Raw genomic sequence first — 18,701 nt, 5'->3', positions numbered from 1 at the left:
TATATACATATATATACATATATATACATACATATACATACATACATATACATACATACATATACATACATACATATACATATACATATATATATACATATATATATATATACATATATATATATATATATATATATATATATATATATATATATATATATATATATATATATATATATATATATATAATGTTTGGGGGTTCTAAGTAATTTTCTAGCCAAAAATACGGATTTTAAGTTGTAAACACCAAATGTCATAAATAGGCTTAGGCATGAAAGGGTTAAATAGATCAGTCAAATCTGCTTATTATACAGGCAGGCTCTGCTTCCTGCGATTGCGTCCCTCTCATTTCGGCCAGACTAAATGAAAACCATATCATCTGTGGGTGGTTTATCCTGTTACAGATTTTATTTCTGGGCTTGTTTATTGCAGATCCAGCCTGCCTACTGGAAGGTGCTGGAATGTCTAGTCTGCTGGGATGGGGTAACAAGACAGAAGGTAGTAACCCTCAGCAAGCAACCTACAATCCGCTGATAAGGTGCATCTGGGTAGTTTCTGTGTGCAAGATCAGATAATAAATAGGTCACTTTGTATAAGGTCCCGAATCATATAGAATCAGCGAGAGCATGAAAACCTACCCGATTCTATCTCCTTCTGTTGACGGCTCCTGAAATGAGAATGGGAGAGGGTCAGTAACTGTCATCATTTTACCCCTTCATCATCTCTAGGTACTGTGTACCCCTCCCTCCCCACCACAGTGTCCCAATGTCCCCCTTCCCACCACAGTCCTATCACTGGCCCAATGTACCCCTCCCTCCCCACCACAGTCCTATCACTGGCCCAATGTACCCCTCCCTCCCCACCACAGTCCTATCACTGGCCCAATGTACCCCTCCCCACCACAGTCCCATCACTGGCCCAATGTACCCCTCCCTCCCCACCACAGTCCTATCACTGGCCCAATGTACCCCTCCCTCCCCACCACAGTCCCATCACTGGCCCAATGTACCCCTCCCTCCCCACCACAGTCCCATCACAGGCCCAATGTACCCCTCCCTCCCCACCACAGTTCCATCACTGGCCCAATGTACCCCTCCTTCCCCACCACAGTCCCATCACTGGCCCAATGTTCCCCTCCCTCCCCACCACAGTGCCATCACTGGCCCAATGTACCCCTCCCCACCACAGTCCCATCACTGGCCCAATGTCCCCCTTCCCACCACAGTCCCATCACTGGCCCAATGTTCCCCTCCCTCCCCACCACAGTGCCATCACTGGCCCAATGTACCCCTCCCCACCACAGTCCCATCACTGGCCCAATGTCCCCCTTCCCACCAGTCCCATCACTGGCCCAATGTACCCCTCCCCACAATAGTCCCAACAATGGCCCCCCATTCCCCTCCCCATATTAGTCCCATCACAGAGGCCCAGTGAACCTCTCCTGGCTGCAGTCTGGTCATTGGCCCCACATTCCCCTCCCCAACATTGGGCCGGTGATGGGACTGTTGTGGGGATGGGTACATTGGGCCAGTGATGAGACTATGTACCCCTTCCGGCTACATTCCCCTCCCCACCATAGTGCCTTCACTTACCTAATGTACCCCTCCCCATTACAGTCCTATCACTGGCCCAATGTACCCCTCCCCACCACAGTCCTTTCACTGGCCCAATGTACCCCTCCCCACCACAGTCCTTTCACTGGCCCAATGTACCCCTCCCCACCACAGTCCTTTCACTGGCCCAATGTACCCCTCCCCACCACAGTCCTTTCACGGGCCCAATGTACCCCTCCCCACCACAGTCCTATCACTGGCCCAATGTACCCCTCCCCACCACAGTCCTTTCACTGGCCCAATGTACCCCTCCCCACCACAGTCCTTTCACTGGCCCAATGTACCCCTCCCCACCACAGTCCTTTCACTGGCCCAATGTACCCCTCCCCACCACAGTCCTTTCACGGGCCCAATGTACCCCTCCCCACCACAGTCCTATTACTGGCCCAAAGTATCCCTCGCCATAAAAGACCAATCACTGCCCCCCCCCCCCCCATTACCATCCCATAATAGTCCCATCACATGCCCCACATTCCCCTCAATAGTCCCATCACAGGCCCAATGTACCTCTCCAGGCTACAGTCCGGTCATTGGCCCCACCACAGTCCTAACACTGGACTGCAGAGTGTAGTTTCAGCTCCCCGCCGCTTTGTTCTGAACCCTCAAACAAGCTTTATAAATTCTGGAGTATGACCGGATTTAGAGGAGACTGCAGCTAAAACAGGTACAACATATGTAGGAGGTTTTGTTTCATCTCTGTCTTTTATCTGAGGCCAGTCACGTCACTGGGTATATGGAAGGATTACTCCTTTATCCCTTGATAATGTACTTTTGAACCAAACTTGTTGGGAGGAGCTGAAACAGTGACTTTTTTTTTTTTACACCCCCTGCATGCGAGATTGTTTTATATGCGATTTTACGCCTGCCTTCTTGCAAGTAGTTTTAACCCTAAAAAGCCTGGAGTTTTAAACTACACTAAAAGTTCCTCCTGTGTCTCTCTCGCCCCTTTTGCTGAGCCCACTGTTGAACATCCTGGTCGTATGGTAACCCATCCTGGAATCTTGGCTCCTGATATCCATCCATCCCATGGGGAAACTGGGATAAAAAGTGTAGCCAGACCCCCCATCTTGGGGTCAAAGTAGCTGGTAAGCGGCTGGAGAACACTGGCTGCGAAGATTTTGCTATCCGCATTGAAATAAGGATTTTTGTTGATACACAAGATTAAATGAACTTTTTGCACAAGAGCTCTTCTCTTCTTTTTTTTTTCTGATGGACTTTATTGGATTATTTATGAATGTTTTTTTAACACATTCTTATATATACACATATATATATGTTTACTTAATTGTCAATTTGTCATTAACCACTTAAGCCCCGGACCTTTAGGCAGCTAAATGCCCAGGCCAGGTTTTGCGATTCGGCACTGCGTCGCTTTAACAGACAATTGCGCGGTCGTGCGAAGTGGCTCAAAAAACAAAATTGGCGTCCTTTTTTCCCCACAAATAGAGCTTTCTTTTGGTGGTATTTAAACACCTCTGCGGTTTTTATTTTTTGCGCTATAAACAAAAATAGATCGACAATTTTGAAAAAAAAAACAACATTTTTTTTTTCCTCAGTTTAGGCCGATACGTATTCTTCTACCTATTTTTGGTAAAAAAAAAACGCAATAGACGTTTATCGATTCGTTTGCGCAAAATTTATAGCGTTTACAAAATAGGGGATAGTTTTGTTGCATTTTTATTAATTTTTTTTTTTTTTACTACCAATGGCGGCGATCAGCGTTTTTTTTTCGTGACTGCGACACTTCGGAAAATTTTGACACATTTTTGGGACCATTGTCATTTTCACAGCAAAAAATGCATTTAAATTGCATTCTTTATTGTGAAAATGACAGTTGCAGTTTGGGAGTTAACCACAGGGGGCGCTGTAGGAGTTAGGGTTCACCTAGTGTGTGTTTACAACTGTAGGGGGGTGTGGCAGTAGGTCTGACGTCATCGATCGAGTCTCCCTATAAAAGGGATCACACGATCGATGCAGCGCCACAGTGAAGCAAGGGGAAGCCGTGTTTACATACGTCTCTCCCCGTTCTTCAGCTCCGGGGAGCGATCGCGACGGAGCGGCTATAAACGAATAGCCGCGCCGTCGTCCCGGATCGCTGCCCGAGGGAATCCGACCGCCGCATGTAGCGCGGGGGGGTCCCGATCGGACCCCCCACCCGCTAGAAGGCAAGGACGTACATGTACGCCCATTTGCCTGTACGTGCCATTCTGTGGACGTACATATACATGCGGCGGTCGGGAAGTGGTTAATGTTTGCACTTTACATTAACCACTTCCCTACCCAGCTATAGTAATATGACGGCTTCAGGTACCCTCCATCCCTCCGGGTGTCTGTCATATGACGTCCCCGGCTTCCCGGACCTCTAGGGGGCGCACTCACCACGTCACTCAGGAGCCGATGCGCGTACACTCTGTCCCTCCGAGCTGCCATCATATGACGTCCTCGGCTTCCCGGGCCTCTAGGGGGCGTACGCCCACCACGTCACTCAGGAGCCGACGCGCCTGTCTGCAGGGCACCCGCGATTGCCTGTCACACAGCAAGGACGTGGATCTGTGCGTGTAAACACACAGATCCACGTCCTGTCAGGTGAGAGGAAACCGATGAGTACAGAGGAAGACTGATCGGTCTCCTCCCCTTGTGAGTCCCCTCCCCCTACAGTTAGAATCACTCGCTAGGGAACACATTTAACCCCTTGATCGCCCCCTAGTGTTAACCCCTTCCCTGCCAGTGACATTTATACAGTATTTGTATAGCACTGTTCGCTGTATAATTGTGAATGGTCCCAAAATAGTTTCAAAAGTGTCCGATATGTCAGCCGCAATGTCACAGTCACGATAAAAAAAAAAAATAATAATAATAAAAATGCCATAAATCTATTCCCTAATTTTTTAGGCGCTATAACTTTTGCGCAAACCGATCAGTGTACGCTTATTGTGATTTTTTTACCAAAAATATGTAGAAGAATACGTATCGGCCTAAATGGAGTAAGAAATTCCTTTTTTTTATGGGTTAATATGGGGTCACGGAGGAGCGAGGTGGACAAAGATGGAGCTTACAGCATAAAATGTGGCAGATTGCTAATAGAGGTGGAAGAAAGAATACAGAGGAGAAGAGGACAGAAGATGGAAAGTATTCACATGGAGGTCAGAAGAGAGAGGCGCGAGTTGGAAGACCGGAAGGAAGACCATGGAAGATCGGGTGTAGAGGCCAAGTATGGTGGACAGGAAAGACCATGGAAGTAGAGACAAGAAATGGAGGACTGGAAATAGAGGACGGAAGATGGCGAGTAGAGGCGGAGGACAGGAAAGAGGATGGGAAATTGGGAGTAGAAGCCAGGGGTGGAAAAAAAAAAAGAGAAGATGACGATAGAGAGTAGAAGCCAGGGAGTGAAGACAGCAAAAGGGACATTGGTAGATGAAGGACAAAGATGGATGACAGGAAAGAGACGATGATAAGGAGTGGAGGCCAGGGATAGAAGACGGGAAAGAGAAAACCAAAGATGGGGTAGAGGTCAGGGATGTAGGACAGGAAAAAGGATGGAAGGAGAGAGGAGAAATGGAGGACTGGACGTAGAGGATGGAAGATGGGGGGAGTAGAGGCCAGGGATGGAGGAAAGGGAACAGAAGATGACGATGAAAGATGGGGTGGACAGGAAGGAGGGTGAAGGACAAAGATGGAGGACAGGAAAGAGACGATGATAAGGAGTGGAGGCCAGAGATAGAAGATGGGAAAGAGAAAACCGAAGATGGGGTAGAGGTCAGGGATGTAGGACAGGAAAGAGGATGGAAGTAGAGACGAGAAATGGAGGACTGGACATAGAGAATGGAAGATGGGGGAGTAGAGGCCAGGGATGGAGGAAAGGGAACAGAAATTGACGATGAAAGATGGGGTGGACAGGAAGGAGGGTGAAGGACAAAGATGGAGGACAGGAAAGAGACGATAAGGAGTGGAGGCCGAAGATGGGGTAGAGGTCAGAGATGTAGGACAGAAAAAAGGATAGAAAATGGGGAGCAGAGGGCAGGAAAAGGATGATGGAATATTCAGTGTGGAGGCCAGGTATGGTGGACTGGAAAGAGGGAGAAAGAATGGAAGATGGGGGGGGTAGAGGCCAGAGATGAAGGACAGCAAAGAGACAACGATAAGGTGATAAGTAAGGATGAGCTCCGGCATGTTTGCATAGAACACGTGCAGAGCCCGCCAGGAAGTCGGCACCCGCGCTGCGCCAATCACAGCCAGGCAGACATTTCCCGATCTCTGCAGCCGAGCATCGGACAATGTCTGCCTGGCTGTGATTAGCGCAGCGTGGGTGCCGACTTCCTGGCGGGCTCTGCACGTGTTCTATGCGAACACGCCGGAGCTCATCCTTACTGATAAGGAGTGGAGGCAAGAGAGAAGACAGGAAAGAGTAAACCAAAGACAGGGGTAGAGTTCAGGGATGGGGGACAAAAAATAGGATGGAAAATAGGGTGTAGAGGCAAGGAATGGAGGACGGGAAAAGGATGATGGAAGTTGCAGTATGGAGGCTAGGTATGGTGGACAGGAAAAGAATGGAAGATGGGGGTAGAAGCCATTGATGGAGGACAGGAAATAGAAAAAGGAAGATGGGGGTTAGAGGTAAGGGATGGCAGAAAGGAAAGAGACAATTGACGTAAGGGGGTAGAGGCAAGGGGATGGAGGACAGAAAACAAAAAGTTGAAGGCAGGGCATAGAGGCCAGGGATAGAGAACAGGATAAAGAAAATTGAAGATAGAGGTCAGGGCTGGAGGACAGTAAAGAAAAAGTTGAAGGCAGGGCATAGAGGCCAGGGATAGAGAACAGGATAAAGAAAATTGAAGATGGAGTAGAGGTCAGGGATGGAGGACAGTACAGAAAAAGTTGAGGGGTATAGAGGACAGCGAGGGAGGACAGGAAAGACGATTGACGAAAGGAAACGAGGACATAAAACAAAAAGTTGAAGGCAGGGGTATAGAGGCCAGGGATAGAAGACAGGAAAAAGAAAATTGAAGACGGGGTAGAGGTCAGGGGTGGAGGACAGTACAGAAAAAGTTGAGGGGTATAGAGGACAGCGAGGGAGGACAGGAAAGAGACGATTGACGAAAGGGGACGAGGACAGAAAACAAAAAGTTGAAGGCAGGGTATAGAGGCCAGGGATGGAGGACAGAAAACAGAAAATTGAAGACGGGTAGAGATCAGGGGTGGAGGACAGGGAGAAGAGGATATCAAGCATTGAGAGGCTGAAGATAAAGGACAGGGAAATGTGACACAAATAGACCAATGACAGGAAGCAGATGAAGAAACACATAAAACAATGTGGTGTGTGACTTTTGATGGTTTGGCCTCATTGGGTGAAAGGTCAATCGACTGGTAAAATTCAGGGCAACATCCATGGAACGGGGGACACGAAGGTGACATGGAACACTGACCTTGTTTCGGGTAGTATTGGATGAAGGTGATGCACGTGGCGAGGGGCTTTTCCCCTCAGGACTCCAGTGGGAAACTGACGAGAGGGACTCTGTATCCAAGTAGCCGAGCTCCGACGAGGTCTGGGAAGGCTCCTTGCTTTGTTGGGTGGCCCATTTCCCTCTATAGCCCTCTTTGGGTTCTGACTCTGTGGAAGTGTGTCCAGAAAATGACGACCCAGGATGGTCCGATTCGGCCAGCCCACACTTTGTTCTCTGCCTGGTATCGGGCGACCTTTTCTGTCCTCTCCGTTGAGCTGGAGAAATGGATCTCCGTCTCCCTGCCCTTTCTAAACTCTTCTCGGGTCCGTCCTCTATCACAGCTCTAGTGTTGTTTCCAGGTGTTCTTCTAACAGAACCTTGGCTTTCATCATCAGTGCTGGCACCGACTCCTCTCCGCCTGCCAGCCTGCAGGTTTGTCGGGCTCAATACCCTAGACGTGATCTCATCCAGGAACCTGGAAAAGCTTGCTTTGTCCCGCTGGCTCTTTCTGTCTGGTGATGGCGATCTGCCTCTCCCTGCATCCCCCTGAGACGGTGACAAAGCAAGGGGAGATCGCGGTTTCTCGCAGCGGGCCTGGCCTGGATGTAGTTTGCTGCTGATGTTAAGGGTACCTGGGTGCTTCAGGATACTTTTTAGAGGCTGAGAGATGGCTGACTGGCGGGTTTTTTTTGGCGCCAGGACTTCTGCCGGCTCTTTGAAGACCAGGCTGCGCTCCAGGCTGCGGCTTTTGCCCTCGTGTTTCCCCTCTTCCAACGCGGCGACATTCTCTTCGCTGCGGCTCAGGAACCGTCGCAGCCCCCTAAGACGCGTAGCTCGGCTCTGTTTTCCCCGACTGCGGAGGGATTTCACCCTGCGGAGCAACGTCTGTGACCTGAACCCTCGCGTACCCCCCCAGTCTGTGTCCTTATCATTGCTGGACGCTATAGACCAGGAGGAGGAACAGCTAAGATTACCAATATCTGAGCCTTCGGCCTCCTTTAACTCCACAGCCACGGCTCTACTGAAACAAGTTCTCTGGTAAATAGGGCCCCGAAGTGCAGTTACCTTACTTGGCTGCTCTGGCGACTCCTCCCCCCGTGCTGCAGGTGGGTCATGACGGTTCTCTCGGTGCTGTGGAGGAGCCTTTCGGTACGGCTTCTTGGAAGGGGCAATGCTGCTCATTCTGGATCCACGAGAAGCGATTCTGTGAAGGCAGAGGGTGTCAGGATGTTGGGTACAGGGCACACAGTAAAGACATGGCACTCAGAACACGCAGTACAGGGAGCCACAGGCTGAGTATTGATCTGTCAATGGAGGAGCTCTGATCAATCAACCCGACAGACTGAACACAGTGGGGGGAGGGGCAGTGGATACACAGTGAACTCATTCATCAAATATCACACACCCAGGATGTATGTATGACAGTACAGAAAGTTGCACACAACCACTTCTCAAACTGTGCAGGACTGTCCTGGCAGGGTGTGAAAGTGCCATGCACTCTGCAGGACTGTCCTGGCATGGTGTGAAAGTGCCAGGCACTGTGCAGCGAGTGCCGTAAGTGCCAGGGGCAGCACACACGGCTGTGTAAGGTATATGGGAGTTTGCATAAATTTACATTGGAGGAATTGGTTAACAGCTGCCTGAAGCTCCACAAGGCAATACAGAACAAGCGGTTTCATTAGAACTAATCCAGGACCCCTAGTAACCCAGTATGTGATTGGCTGGTCTGACTCACCGCAAGAGCTTGACCCCGGGATCAGCTGGAAGATCCTCTTCTGATCAGGACTCCTGAGAAAGGACAGACACAAGTTATACACTAGAATCAATGTGTATAGAAAGACACAACAGAAGATGCTTCCCAGAGGGCAGGGAGAATGGAGGGGCAAGGGCAGCAGAACAGGGAGGCCAGAGGGTAAAGGCAGCAGGGCAGGTAGACCGGAAGAAGGAAGTCAGAGGGTGAGAGCAGCAAGGCAGGTAATGTAGACCGAAAGAAGGAAGTCAGAGGGGAAGGGGCAAGGGGGAACGGAGCTGGGAGGGCAAGGGGGAACGGAGCTGGGAGGGCAAGGGGGAACAGAGCTGGGAGGGCAAGGGGGAACAGAGCTGGGAGGGCAAGGGGGAACAGAGCTGGGAGGGCAAGGGGGAACAGAGCTGGGAGGGCAAGGGGGAACAGAGCTGGGAGGGCAAGGGGGAACAGAGCTGGGAGGGCAAGGGGGAACAGAGCTGGGAGGGCAAGGGGGAACAGAGCTGGGAGGGCAAGGGGGAACAGAGCTGGGAGGGCAAGGGGGAACAGAGCTGGGAGGGCGAGGGCTTCGGCGCTGGGAGGCCCGAGGGGCGAGGGCTTCGGCGCTGGGAGGCCCGAGGGGCGAGGGCTTCGGCGCTGGGAGGCCCGAGGGGCGAGGGCTTCGGCGCTGGGAGGCCCGAGGGGCGAGGGCTTCGGCGCTGGGAGGCCCGAGGGGCGAGGGCTTCGGCGCTGGGAGGCCCGAGGGGCGAGGGCTTCGGCGCTGGGAGGCCCGAGGGCTTCGGCGCTGGGAGGCCCGAGGGGCAAGGGCTTCGGCGCTGGGAGGCCCGAGGGGCAAGGGCTTCGGCGCTGGGAGGCCCGAGGGGCAAGGGCTTCGGCGCTGGGAGGCCTGAGGGGCAAGGGCTTCAACGCTGGGAGCACTGAGGGCAAAGGGCTTCAGCGCTGGGAGGCCCGAATGTCAGGGCAGTAGAACAGGGAGACCAGAGCTGGAAGGTTAGGGGAACAGTGCAAGGAGGCTGGAGCGTCAGGGAAACAGACCCCGGAGGCCAGAGAATGGGAGAAAGAAGGGAACAGGGGGAATAATGAAATGCAATGAGTTGGTGAGCGAGAAGAAAGAGCAAAGTGCAAGTCAGGTGACTCTAAAGGAATTCCACACGAGACTTCAAATAACTGGAGCAGCCAGACGGCCCCCTCAACAGCCAGTGAGACACATTCCAACATTTACAAAGGAATACCAAGAGCTGCACCACACAATCTGCACCTAACACACAACGAACAACCTGAAAAGGGCAAAACCTGTGCGCAACACAGAATGTGCAAACTGCAACTAGAACACATGGAAATGAGACATCGGGATAAAGCCTGGGAGAGGGAGGGGATAGATCCGGATACTCTTGGGTAAGAGTGGGGTGAGAGACGGGGATAATGGCAGGAAGAGGGAGGGGATAGATCCGGATACTCTTGGGTAGAGTGGGGTGAGAGACGGGGATAAAGCCTGGGAGAGGGAGGGGATAGATCCGGATACTCTTGGGTAAGAGTGGGGTGAGAGACGGGGATAATGGCAGGAAGAGGGAGGGGATAGATCCGGATACTCTTGGGTAGAGTGGGGTGAGAGACGGGGATAAAGCCTGGGAGAGGGAGGGGATAGATCCGGATACTCTTGGGTAAGAGTGGGGTGAGAGACGGGATAAAGCCTGGGAGAGGGAGGGGATAGATCCGGATAAATTTAGGTACAGCGACGTGAGATATTGGGAAGGGAGATCTGGGAATAAGTAGTCCAGGTACAAGGAGGCGAGATATCGGGAAAATGTCAACAACAGGTAAATGTGAGATGGTGATAACATCTAATGCAAGAGGATAGGAGAGAAGGACAGGTGTCAGCTACAGGATAGGAGGCTCACCTGATAGGGACACTCCTCTGCAGACTCGCATGCTGCCATCTCCAGAGAGGGATCTGCGCTCTTTGTACCAAAGCCCCGGACACACCGAAGTAATTCAAGCCGCTGGAATCCTCATTATACCTGTGAAATGTGAGCACAAGACACCTGTCAGGGCAAAATCAGCACCTGAGTGCCAGCCAATGTCCTATCCCCGTCCTCCCTACCTGATTTACACCTAATGTCCATTTCACCACACCACCACCCATCCTCACCGTCACCACACCACCCCCACCCTCACCCTCACCACACCATCCTCACCACACCATCCTCACCCTCACCACACCATCCTCACCCTCACCCTCACCACACCATCCTCACCCTCACCACCCCATCCCCACCCCCATCCTCACCCTCACCCCACCATCCCCACCCACACCACACCATCCCCACCCCCACCCACACCACACCATCCCCACCCACACCACACCATCCCCACCCACACCACACCATCCCCACCCACACCACACCATCCCCACCCACACCACACCACACCATCCCCACCCACACCACACCCCCCCCCCCCCCCCACCCCCCCCCCACCCCCCCCCCCCCCCACCCCCCCCCCCCCCCCCCCCCCCCCCCCCCACCCCCCCCCCCCCCCCCCCCCCCCCCCCCCCCCCACCCCCCCCCCCCCCCCCCCCCCCCCCCCCCCCCCCCCCACCCCCCCCCCCCCCCCCCCCCCCCCCCCCCCCCCCCCCCCCCCACCCCCCCCCCCCCCCCCCCACCCCCCCCCCCCCCCCCCCCACCCCCCCCCCCCCCCCCCCCCCCCCCCCCCCCCCCACCCCCCCCCCCCCCCCCCCCCCCCCCCCCCCCCCCCCCCCCACCCCCCCCCCACCCCACCCCCCCCCCCCCCCCCCCCCCCCCCCCCCACCCCCCCCCCCCCCCCCCCCCCCCCCCCCCCCCCCCCCCCCCCCACCCCCCCCCCCACCCCCCCCCCCCCCCCCCCCCCCCCCCCCCCCCCACCCCCTCACCCTCACCCATCCTCACCATCCACATATCTGTCCTCCACACCATCCCATTCTCATCCGCTCCACCTGACACATGCAACCCTTTCCTCAAGACCATGCTGTCCTACTCTAATCTTGGTGGAGTGCATCACAGAAAGAAAGTGCTTGCCAGTGCCACATCTGCACCATAACTCAGATTGGTAATTAACTAACACAGAGGAAAATATCACCATAAAGCACTGCCTTAAAACAACCAGCAGAGGGAGTCATCATCCTACAGCATAGTTCTACAAAAACCAGCAGAGGACCATAAAGGACTGCTCCACAACAACCAGTGGAGGGAGCCTTCACCATATAGTACTTGCACTACAACAACCAGCAGAGGGGGCCCATCACCATACAGCGCTGCATTACAACAGCCAGCAGAGGGGGCCCATCACCATACAGCGCTGCATTACATTACAACAACCAGTAGAGGGGGCCCATCACCATACAGCACTACATTACAACAACCAGCAGAGGGGGCCCATCACCATACAGCACTACATTACAACAACCAGCAGAGGGGGCCCATCACCATACAGCACTGCATTACAACAACCAGCAGAGGGGGCCCATCACCATACAGCACTGCATTACAACAACCAGAAGGGGGCCCATCACCATACAGCACTGCATTACAACAACCAGCAGAGGGGGGCCCATCGCCATACAGCACTGCATTACAACAACCAGCAGAGGGGGCCCATCACCATACAGCACTGCATTACAACAACCAGAAGGGGGCCCATCACCATACAGCACTGCATTACAACAGCCAGCAGAGGGGGCCCATCACCATACAGCACTGCATTACAACAACCAGCAGGGGGGACCATAGCCAAAGAGCACTGACCTATAACAACCAGTAGAGGGAGCCATAACCATAGAGCATTGCGCCACAAAAAAAACCCAGCAAAATGAACTGTCAACATAGGGAGCTGTCCCGATATAGAAGCACTGCTCTACCAATAAACACTCAACGCAGTACAGACTAAGGTAAAACAGACAAAAAAGTAGAAGAATCAGCCTCCACGCTGGCAGCACACAGAGCCCTCTTGCCCTCAGCATGGGCAACACACACACACACACACACACAGAGTCCTTTCACCCTCAGCATGGGCAGCACACACAGAGCCCCTTCACCCTCAGCACGGGCAGCACACACACAGAGCCCTCTCACCCTCAGGACGGGCAGCACACACAGAGCCCTCTCACCCTCAGCACGGGCAGCACACACGAAGCCCCTTCACCCTCAGCACGGGCAGCACACACGAAGCCCCTTCACCCTCAGCACGGGCAGCACACACGAAGCCCCTTCACCCTCAGCACGGGCAGCACACACAGAGCCCCTTCACCCTCAGCACGGGCAGCACACACAGAGCCCCTTCACCTCCAGCACGGGCAGCACACACAGAGCCCCTTCACTCTCAGCACGGGCAGCACACACGAAGCCCCTTCACCCTCAGCACGGGCAGCACACACGAAGCCCCTTCACCCTCAGCACGGGCAGCACACAGGGAGCCCTCACACCCTCAGGACGGGCAGCACACACAGAGCCCTCTCACCCTCAGGACGGGCAGCACACACAGAGCCCTCTCATCCTCAGGACGGGCAGCACACACAGAGCCCTCTCACCCTCAGCACGGGCAGCACACACAGAGCCCTCTCACCCTCAGCACGGGCAGCACACACAGAGCCCCTTCACCCTCAGCACGGGCAGCACACACAGAGCCCCTTCACCCTCAGCACGGGCAGCACACACAGAGCCCCTTCACCCTCAGCACGGGCAGCACACACAGAGCCCCCTCACCCTCAGCACGGGCAGCACACACAGAGCCCCTTCACCCTCAGCACGGGCAGCACTAACAGAGCCCCTTCACCCTCAGCACGGGCAGCACACACAGAGCCCCTTCACCCTCAGCACGGGCAGCACACACAAAGCCCCTTCACCCTCAGCACGGGCAGCACACACAGAGCCCCTTCACCCTCAGCACGGGCAGCACACACAGAGCCCCTTCACCCTCAGCACGGGCAGCACACACAGAGCCCCTTCACCCTCAGCACGGGCAGCACACACAGAGCCCTCTCACCCTCAGGACGGGCAGCACACACAGAGCCCTCTCACCCTCAGGACGGGCAGCACACACAGAGCCCTCTCACCCTCAGGACAGGCAGCACACGCAGAGCCCTCTCACCCTCAGGACGGGCAGCACACACAGAGCCCTCTCACCCTCAGGACAGGCAGCACACACAGAGCCCTCTCACCCTCAGGACGGGCAGCACACACAGAGCCCTCTCACCCTCAGGACGGGCAGCACACACAGAGCCCTCTCACCCTCAGGACGGGCAGCACACACAGAGCCCTCTCACCCTCAGGACGGGCAGCACACACAGAGCCCTCTCACCCTCAGGACGGGCAACACACACAGAGCCCTCTCACCCTCAGGACGGGCAGCACACACAGAGCCCTCTCACCCTCAGGACGGGCAGCACACAGCCACACACAGAGCCCTCTCACCCTCAGGACGGGCAACACACACAGAGCCCTCTCACCCTCAGGACGGGCAACACACACAGAGCCCTCTCACCCTCAGGACGGGCAGTGGAGGGTATATACTGTTGGTTGTAATGAGCGCTTGCAATGGGCCCCCCCAGCACCAGGTGGTGGTAGAGATCTATTTTTGCGCAGAAGCATCCTCCCCTCCTCCACACCTCATGAGGCACGCCTGTGGGCTCCAGGTGTAACCAGGTGAAGACACGCGTAGCGCTGCCCCTCCCTTCTTATGTCTCCTGTAAAAAAAAAAGTTTGTGCCCGGAGGCTAGAAACAGCGTGCCGCTCTGACTCGTAGCTGGAAGAATGCAGAGAGCAGTCGTACGCCAGAAAAACACACACAAGACAAAAACACTCCATTACCCTCCCACGTCCAGACAAGACCTGGCAGGGCTGGTAACCTGAGCAGCGTGAGGAATGAGAAGTGCGACCGCGCACGTGGAGGCAATGAAGCAACCTGCCCAGAACTTCCTCCCGAGCCTCGCTACACCCCTCCATAACATAGGTCGCCATAATACAAATTTTCCCGGAAAAAACGCCACGCTGCTCGTACCCTCCACATTCTGCCCGGAGATCCGCTTCGCTCCACCAGGGGACACATGGGCGCGCCGCCTATAAAGTGGTGTCTGGAATTAAAGTTGAACTTTACAAGCTTGCATTAATTCATTCCCGACATGTTAGCAATATACAGCAACATTCTCAGAAAAGCGCCACCTTTTACTAATAAACGCCATCCTCAACCAATCAGTGACTTTGCCTAGCCCGATATGAAGTGATCAGCACCGGTCGATGCCAGCACCCTTTAAAACAGGGATCCTCAAACTACGGCCCTCCAGCTGTTGTAGAACTACACATCCCATGAGGCATTGTAACACACTGACATTCACAGACATGACTAGGCATGATGGGAATTGTAGTTCCTGAACAACTGGAGGGCCGTAGTTTGAAGACCCCTGCTTTAAAACTATGAGAGGCTGAAAGGTGGCACAGCTGGACTGTGCACCGAGTGGCACCAACGTTTAGGGCATGGAGGAGTCCAGGGACAAATATTCAGAGAGTAGACTACTTGCATTATTAGCATTTGCCCCCGGGTGCGGGCTGCCCTTTACCACTTGCCTACCTGGCACTTTCCCCCTCCTTCCTGCCCAGGCTACTTTTCAGCTTCCAGCACTGTCGCACTTTGAATGACAATTGCGCGGTCATGCAACTCTGTACCCAACTGAAATTGTTATCATTTCTCTGAAACTGATAGAGCTTTATTTTGGTGGTATTTTATCACCACTGGGGTTTTTATTTTTCACTAAACAAACGAAATTGTTTGAAAAATAAATAAAAACATTCTATATTTTGGTTATAAAATATTGAAAATAAGTAATTTTTCTTCAATGATGGGAACCAAAGAGGCTGCAGCAATGGGCACCAAAGAGGAATGCGCCGATGGCCACCAAAGAGAATGCCTTAGGCCGGGTTCACACTAGTGTGACAAACGCTCCGACATTGGGAGCTCAGGTCGCATGACGTGTGAAAATCAACGTTTCCCTATGAGAGCCGTCTTAAAGCGGTTGTAAACCGCATAAACTTTTTTTTTTTTCCCCAAACCTGCAATGCAAAAGGCATAATAGGCTAGTATGCACCGCATACTAGCCTATTATGAAATACTTACCTCGGAACGAGGTGTGTACCACTTACCTGGTCCACGCCGAGCAGGATGTCATCTTGCTCCGGCGTGTCTTCCGGGTATCGCCGCTCCAGCGCTGTGATTGGCTGGAGCGGCGATGACGTCACTCCCGCGCGTGCGCGCGGGAGATTTAAAATCGGCAGGGTCCGGCGATGCCGGTCCTTCAGCCGTGGAGTCCCCCCTGCGCATGCGCCGCCCGCATTGCGGGGGTAATATCTCCTAAACCGTGCAGGTTTAGGAGATATTCTCCTTACCTACAGGTAAGCCTTGTTGTAGGCTTACCTGTAGGTAAAAGTCCAAATAGTGGGTTTACAACCACTTTAACTGGTCCCTGCACTACTTTGATCCTACTTCACTCCATTGAATATCATTGAAGTCGGATCAACGTCGGATCGCCGTCTTGCCTGATCTGACTTTGGCATGCGACTTGTGCTCTGATGATCTTAAAGGAGGAACTCCACGCCAAATTTGAAATAAAAAACCGGCATGGGTTCCCCCTCCAAGAGCATACCAGACTCTTTGGTCTGGTATGAATTTTAAGGGGAACTCCCTATGCCGAAAAAGACGGTGTGGGGGTCCCCCCAAAATCCATACCAGACCCTTATGCGAGCACGCAGCCCGGCCGGTTGGGAAAGGGTGTGGGGACGAGCGAGCGCCCCCCCTTGAACCTTACCAGGCCACCTGCCCTCAACATAGGGGGTGAGTGCATTGGGGCAGCACCTAAAGCACCTTGTCCCCATGTTGACAAGGGCCTCTTTCCGGCAACCCTAGCCGTTGGTTGTCGGGGTCTGCGGGTGGGGGGGGGGCTTATCAGAATCTTGAAGCCCCCTTTAATAAGAGGGGACCCACCCTATGTGAAGGAGTATGGGGTACATCGTACCCCTACGCATTCACCTGAGTAAAAAAAGGGTAAAAAAAGTGTAAAACAAAAAAACAACAACACACTACAAAAGGTTTTTAAAGTAATTTATTAGGCAGCTCCGGGGGCTCTTCCGACTTCTCCGCTCTCTCCGGCCTCTTCTCCTGCTGTTCGATGTCTTCGGTCGGGCTCCTCCATAATCTTCTGCTCTTTTGTTAGCGGTTGCCCGGTCTTCTCCGTCTTCTTACCTCTCTTCTTCCAAAGTTGGACACAACGCTTTCTCCCGCTGTAATCCCGCCCCCTTATGTCACCACCCAGGGCATGATGGGACTGTGACGTCATAAGGGGCGGGGGTCACTGGATGACATCACCTGGTGACCACGCCAAATGCCTATATAAGTCGTTGCGCACACGGCATTAGAGCGAGAGAGAGCGTTGTATCGACATCGGAAGAAGAGAAGAGGGAAGAAGACAACGGAGAAGATCGGGCAACTGCTAGCAAAAGAGCAGAAGATAGCGGAGGAGCCCGGCAGAAGACACCGGACAGTGGGAGAAGAGGCCAGAGAGAGCGGAGAAGTCGAAAGAGACCCCCAGGAGCTGCCCAATAAAATTACTTTAAAAAAACCTGTGTAGTGTGTTTTTTTTATTGACACTTCTTTCTCCCAGGTGAATGGGTAGGGGTATGATGTATCCCATACTCAGTTACATAGGGTGGGGGGCCTGTATCTGGGGGCTCATTAACATGGGGACAAGGTGCTTTGGGGTGGGGGGGCCACAGGGACATGTTAAGGGCACGTGGCCTGGTATGGTTCAGGGGGGGGGGTGCTCGCTCGTCCCCACCCCCCTTCCTGACCGGCCGGGCTGCATGCTCGGATAAACGGCCTGGTATGGATTTTGGGGGGACCCCCACGCAGTTTTTTCAGCAAAGGGGGGTTTCCCTGAAAACCTATACCAGTCCGAGGGGCCTGGTATGCTCCAAAAGGGGAAACCTATGCCGTTCTTTTTATTTGGCGTGGAGTTCCCCCTCAAGATTCATACCAGACACAGTGCCTGGTATTGTCGAGGATCGAAATCTGATCCCTGTTCATTGAAAATCGGACGCATGTCTGACTTCAAGTCGCAGGGCAAAGTCGGATCCAAAGTAGTATGACTGTCATGTCATACCAGTGTTAACCCGGCCTTATATATATACACACACACACACACACACACACACACACACACACACACACACACACACACACACCAATTACAAGCAGACAGATCACAGGTGAGGAGGGTTACCTTTAATAGCCATTCAAACCCCTTTGTGTCAACTTGTGTGCATGTTATCAGGCCAAAATCACCAGGGGTATGTAAACTTTTGATCAGGGTCATTTGGGTCGTTTCTGTTGTCATTATGATATAAAACGAGTAAACACAAATAATTGATAATAAATGGCTTCAGCCAAACACTAACCACGAGTGAAATTTTTGTTTTATTATTCATATTCTCTTTTAAAAATGGCCAAGAAATCAGAAATTCTGCCAGGGTATGTAAACTTATGAGCACAGCTGTATATAGATTTACAACCACTTTAAGTAAAATGCAAGTTCCACTCAAATTACCCAGCACTACCCCCCTCCCACCTTTACAAATCACCTATTGTTAGAAGATGAAAAAAAATGTAAGAATAGCGCTATACTTGGATTACCCTCGTCTTTCGTATCGCCAGGCGTGACACCGGGAAGACTCCTGGGGAATGCAGAGCAGGCGGAATTTACGAGAACACGTTCCAGTCCATCACAAGTTCTTATGGCATTTCAGCATCTCCATTCCCCCCGGGATCTCACCGGAAGTAGCGCGACGGCGTCACCCTCGTCTAGACGGATCGAGGAGAGTATATACCCCT

At 53.3% G+C, this 18,701-nt stretch overlaps 1 protein-coding gene across 2 annotated transcripts in view; it reads right to left on the bottom strand.

The window, feature by feature from the left end:
* Window positions 1–18,701, bottom strand: part of TJAP1 (tight junction associated protein 1) — a 60,760-nt gene that overhangs the window by 29,874 nt on the left and 12,185 nt on the right. The window contains exons 3-6 of one of the 2 annotated variants that reach the window (XM_040351744.1): window positions 10,694–10,813; window positions 8,790–8,842; window positions 8,120–8,258; window positions 639–667 (exon numbers count right to left, since the gene is read on the bottom strand). In XM_040351744.1, coding sequence (XP_040207678.1) covers window positions 639–667; window positions 8,120–8,236 — 146 coding nt within the window. In that variant the 5' untranslated portion in view covers window positions 8,237–8,258; window positions 8,790–8,842; window positions 10,694–10,813. The remainder of the gene's footprint in view (window positions 1–638; window positions 668–8,119; window positions 8,259–8,789; window positions 8,843–10,693; window positions 10,814–18,701) is intronic. The other variant, XM_040351745.1, reaches the window with a different exon arrangement.

The sequence above is a fragment of the Rana temporaria genome, chromosome 4 (genome assembly GCF_905171775.1).
Source record: "Rana temporaria chromosome 4, aRanTem1.1, whole genome shotgun sequence".
Lineage (NCBI taxonomy): Eukaryota > Metazoa > Chordata > Amphibia > Anura > Ranidae > Rana > Rana temporaria.
The sequence above is the reverse complement of the archived record's forward strand: the minus strand, read 5'-3'. Positions and strand labels throughout refer to the sequence as shown.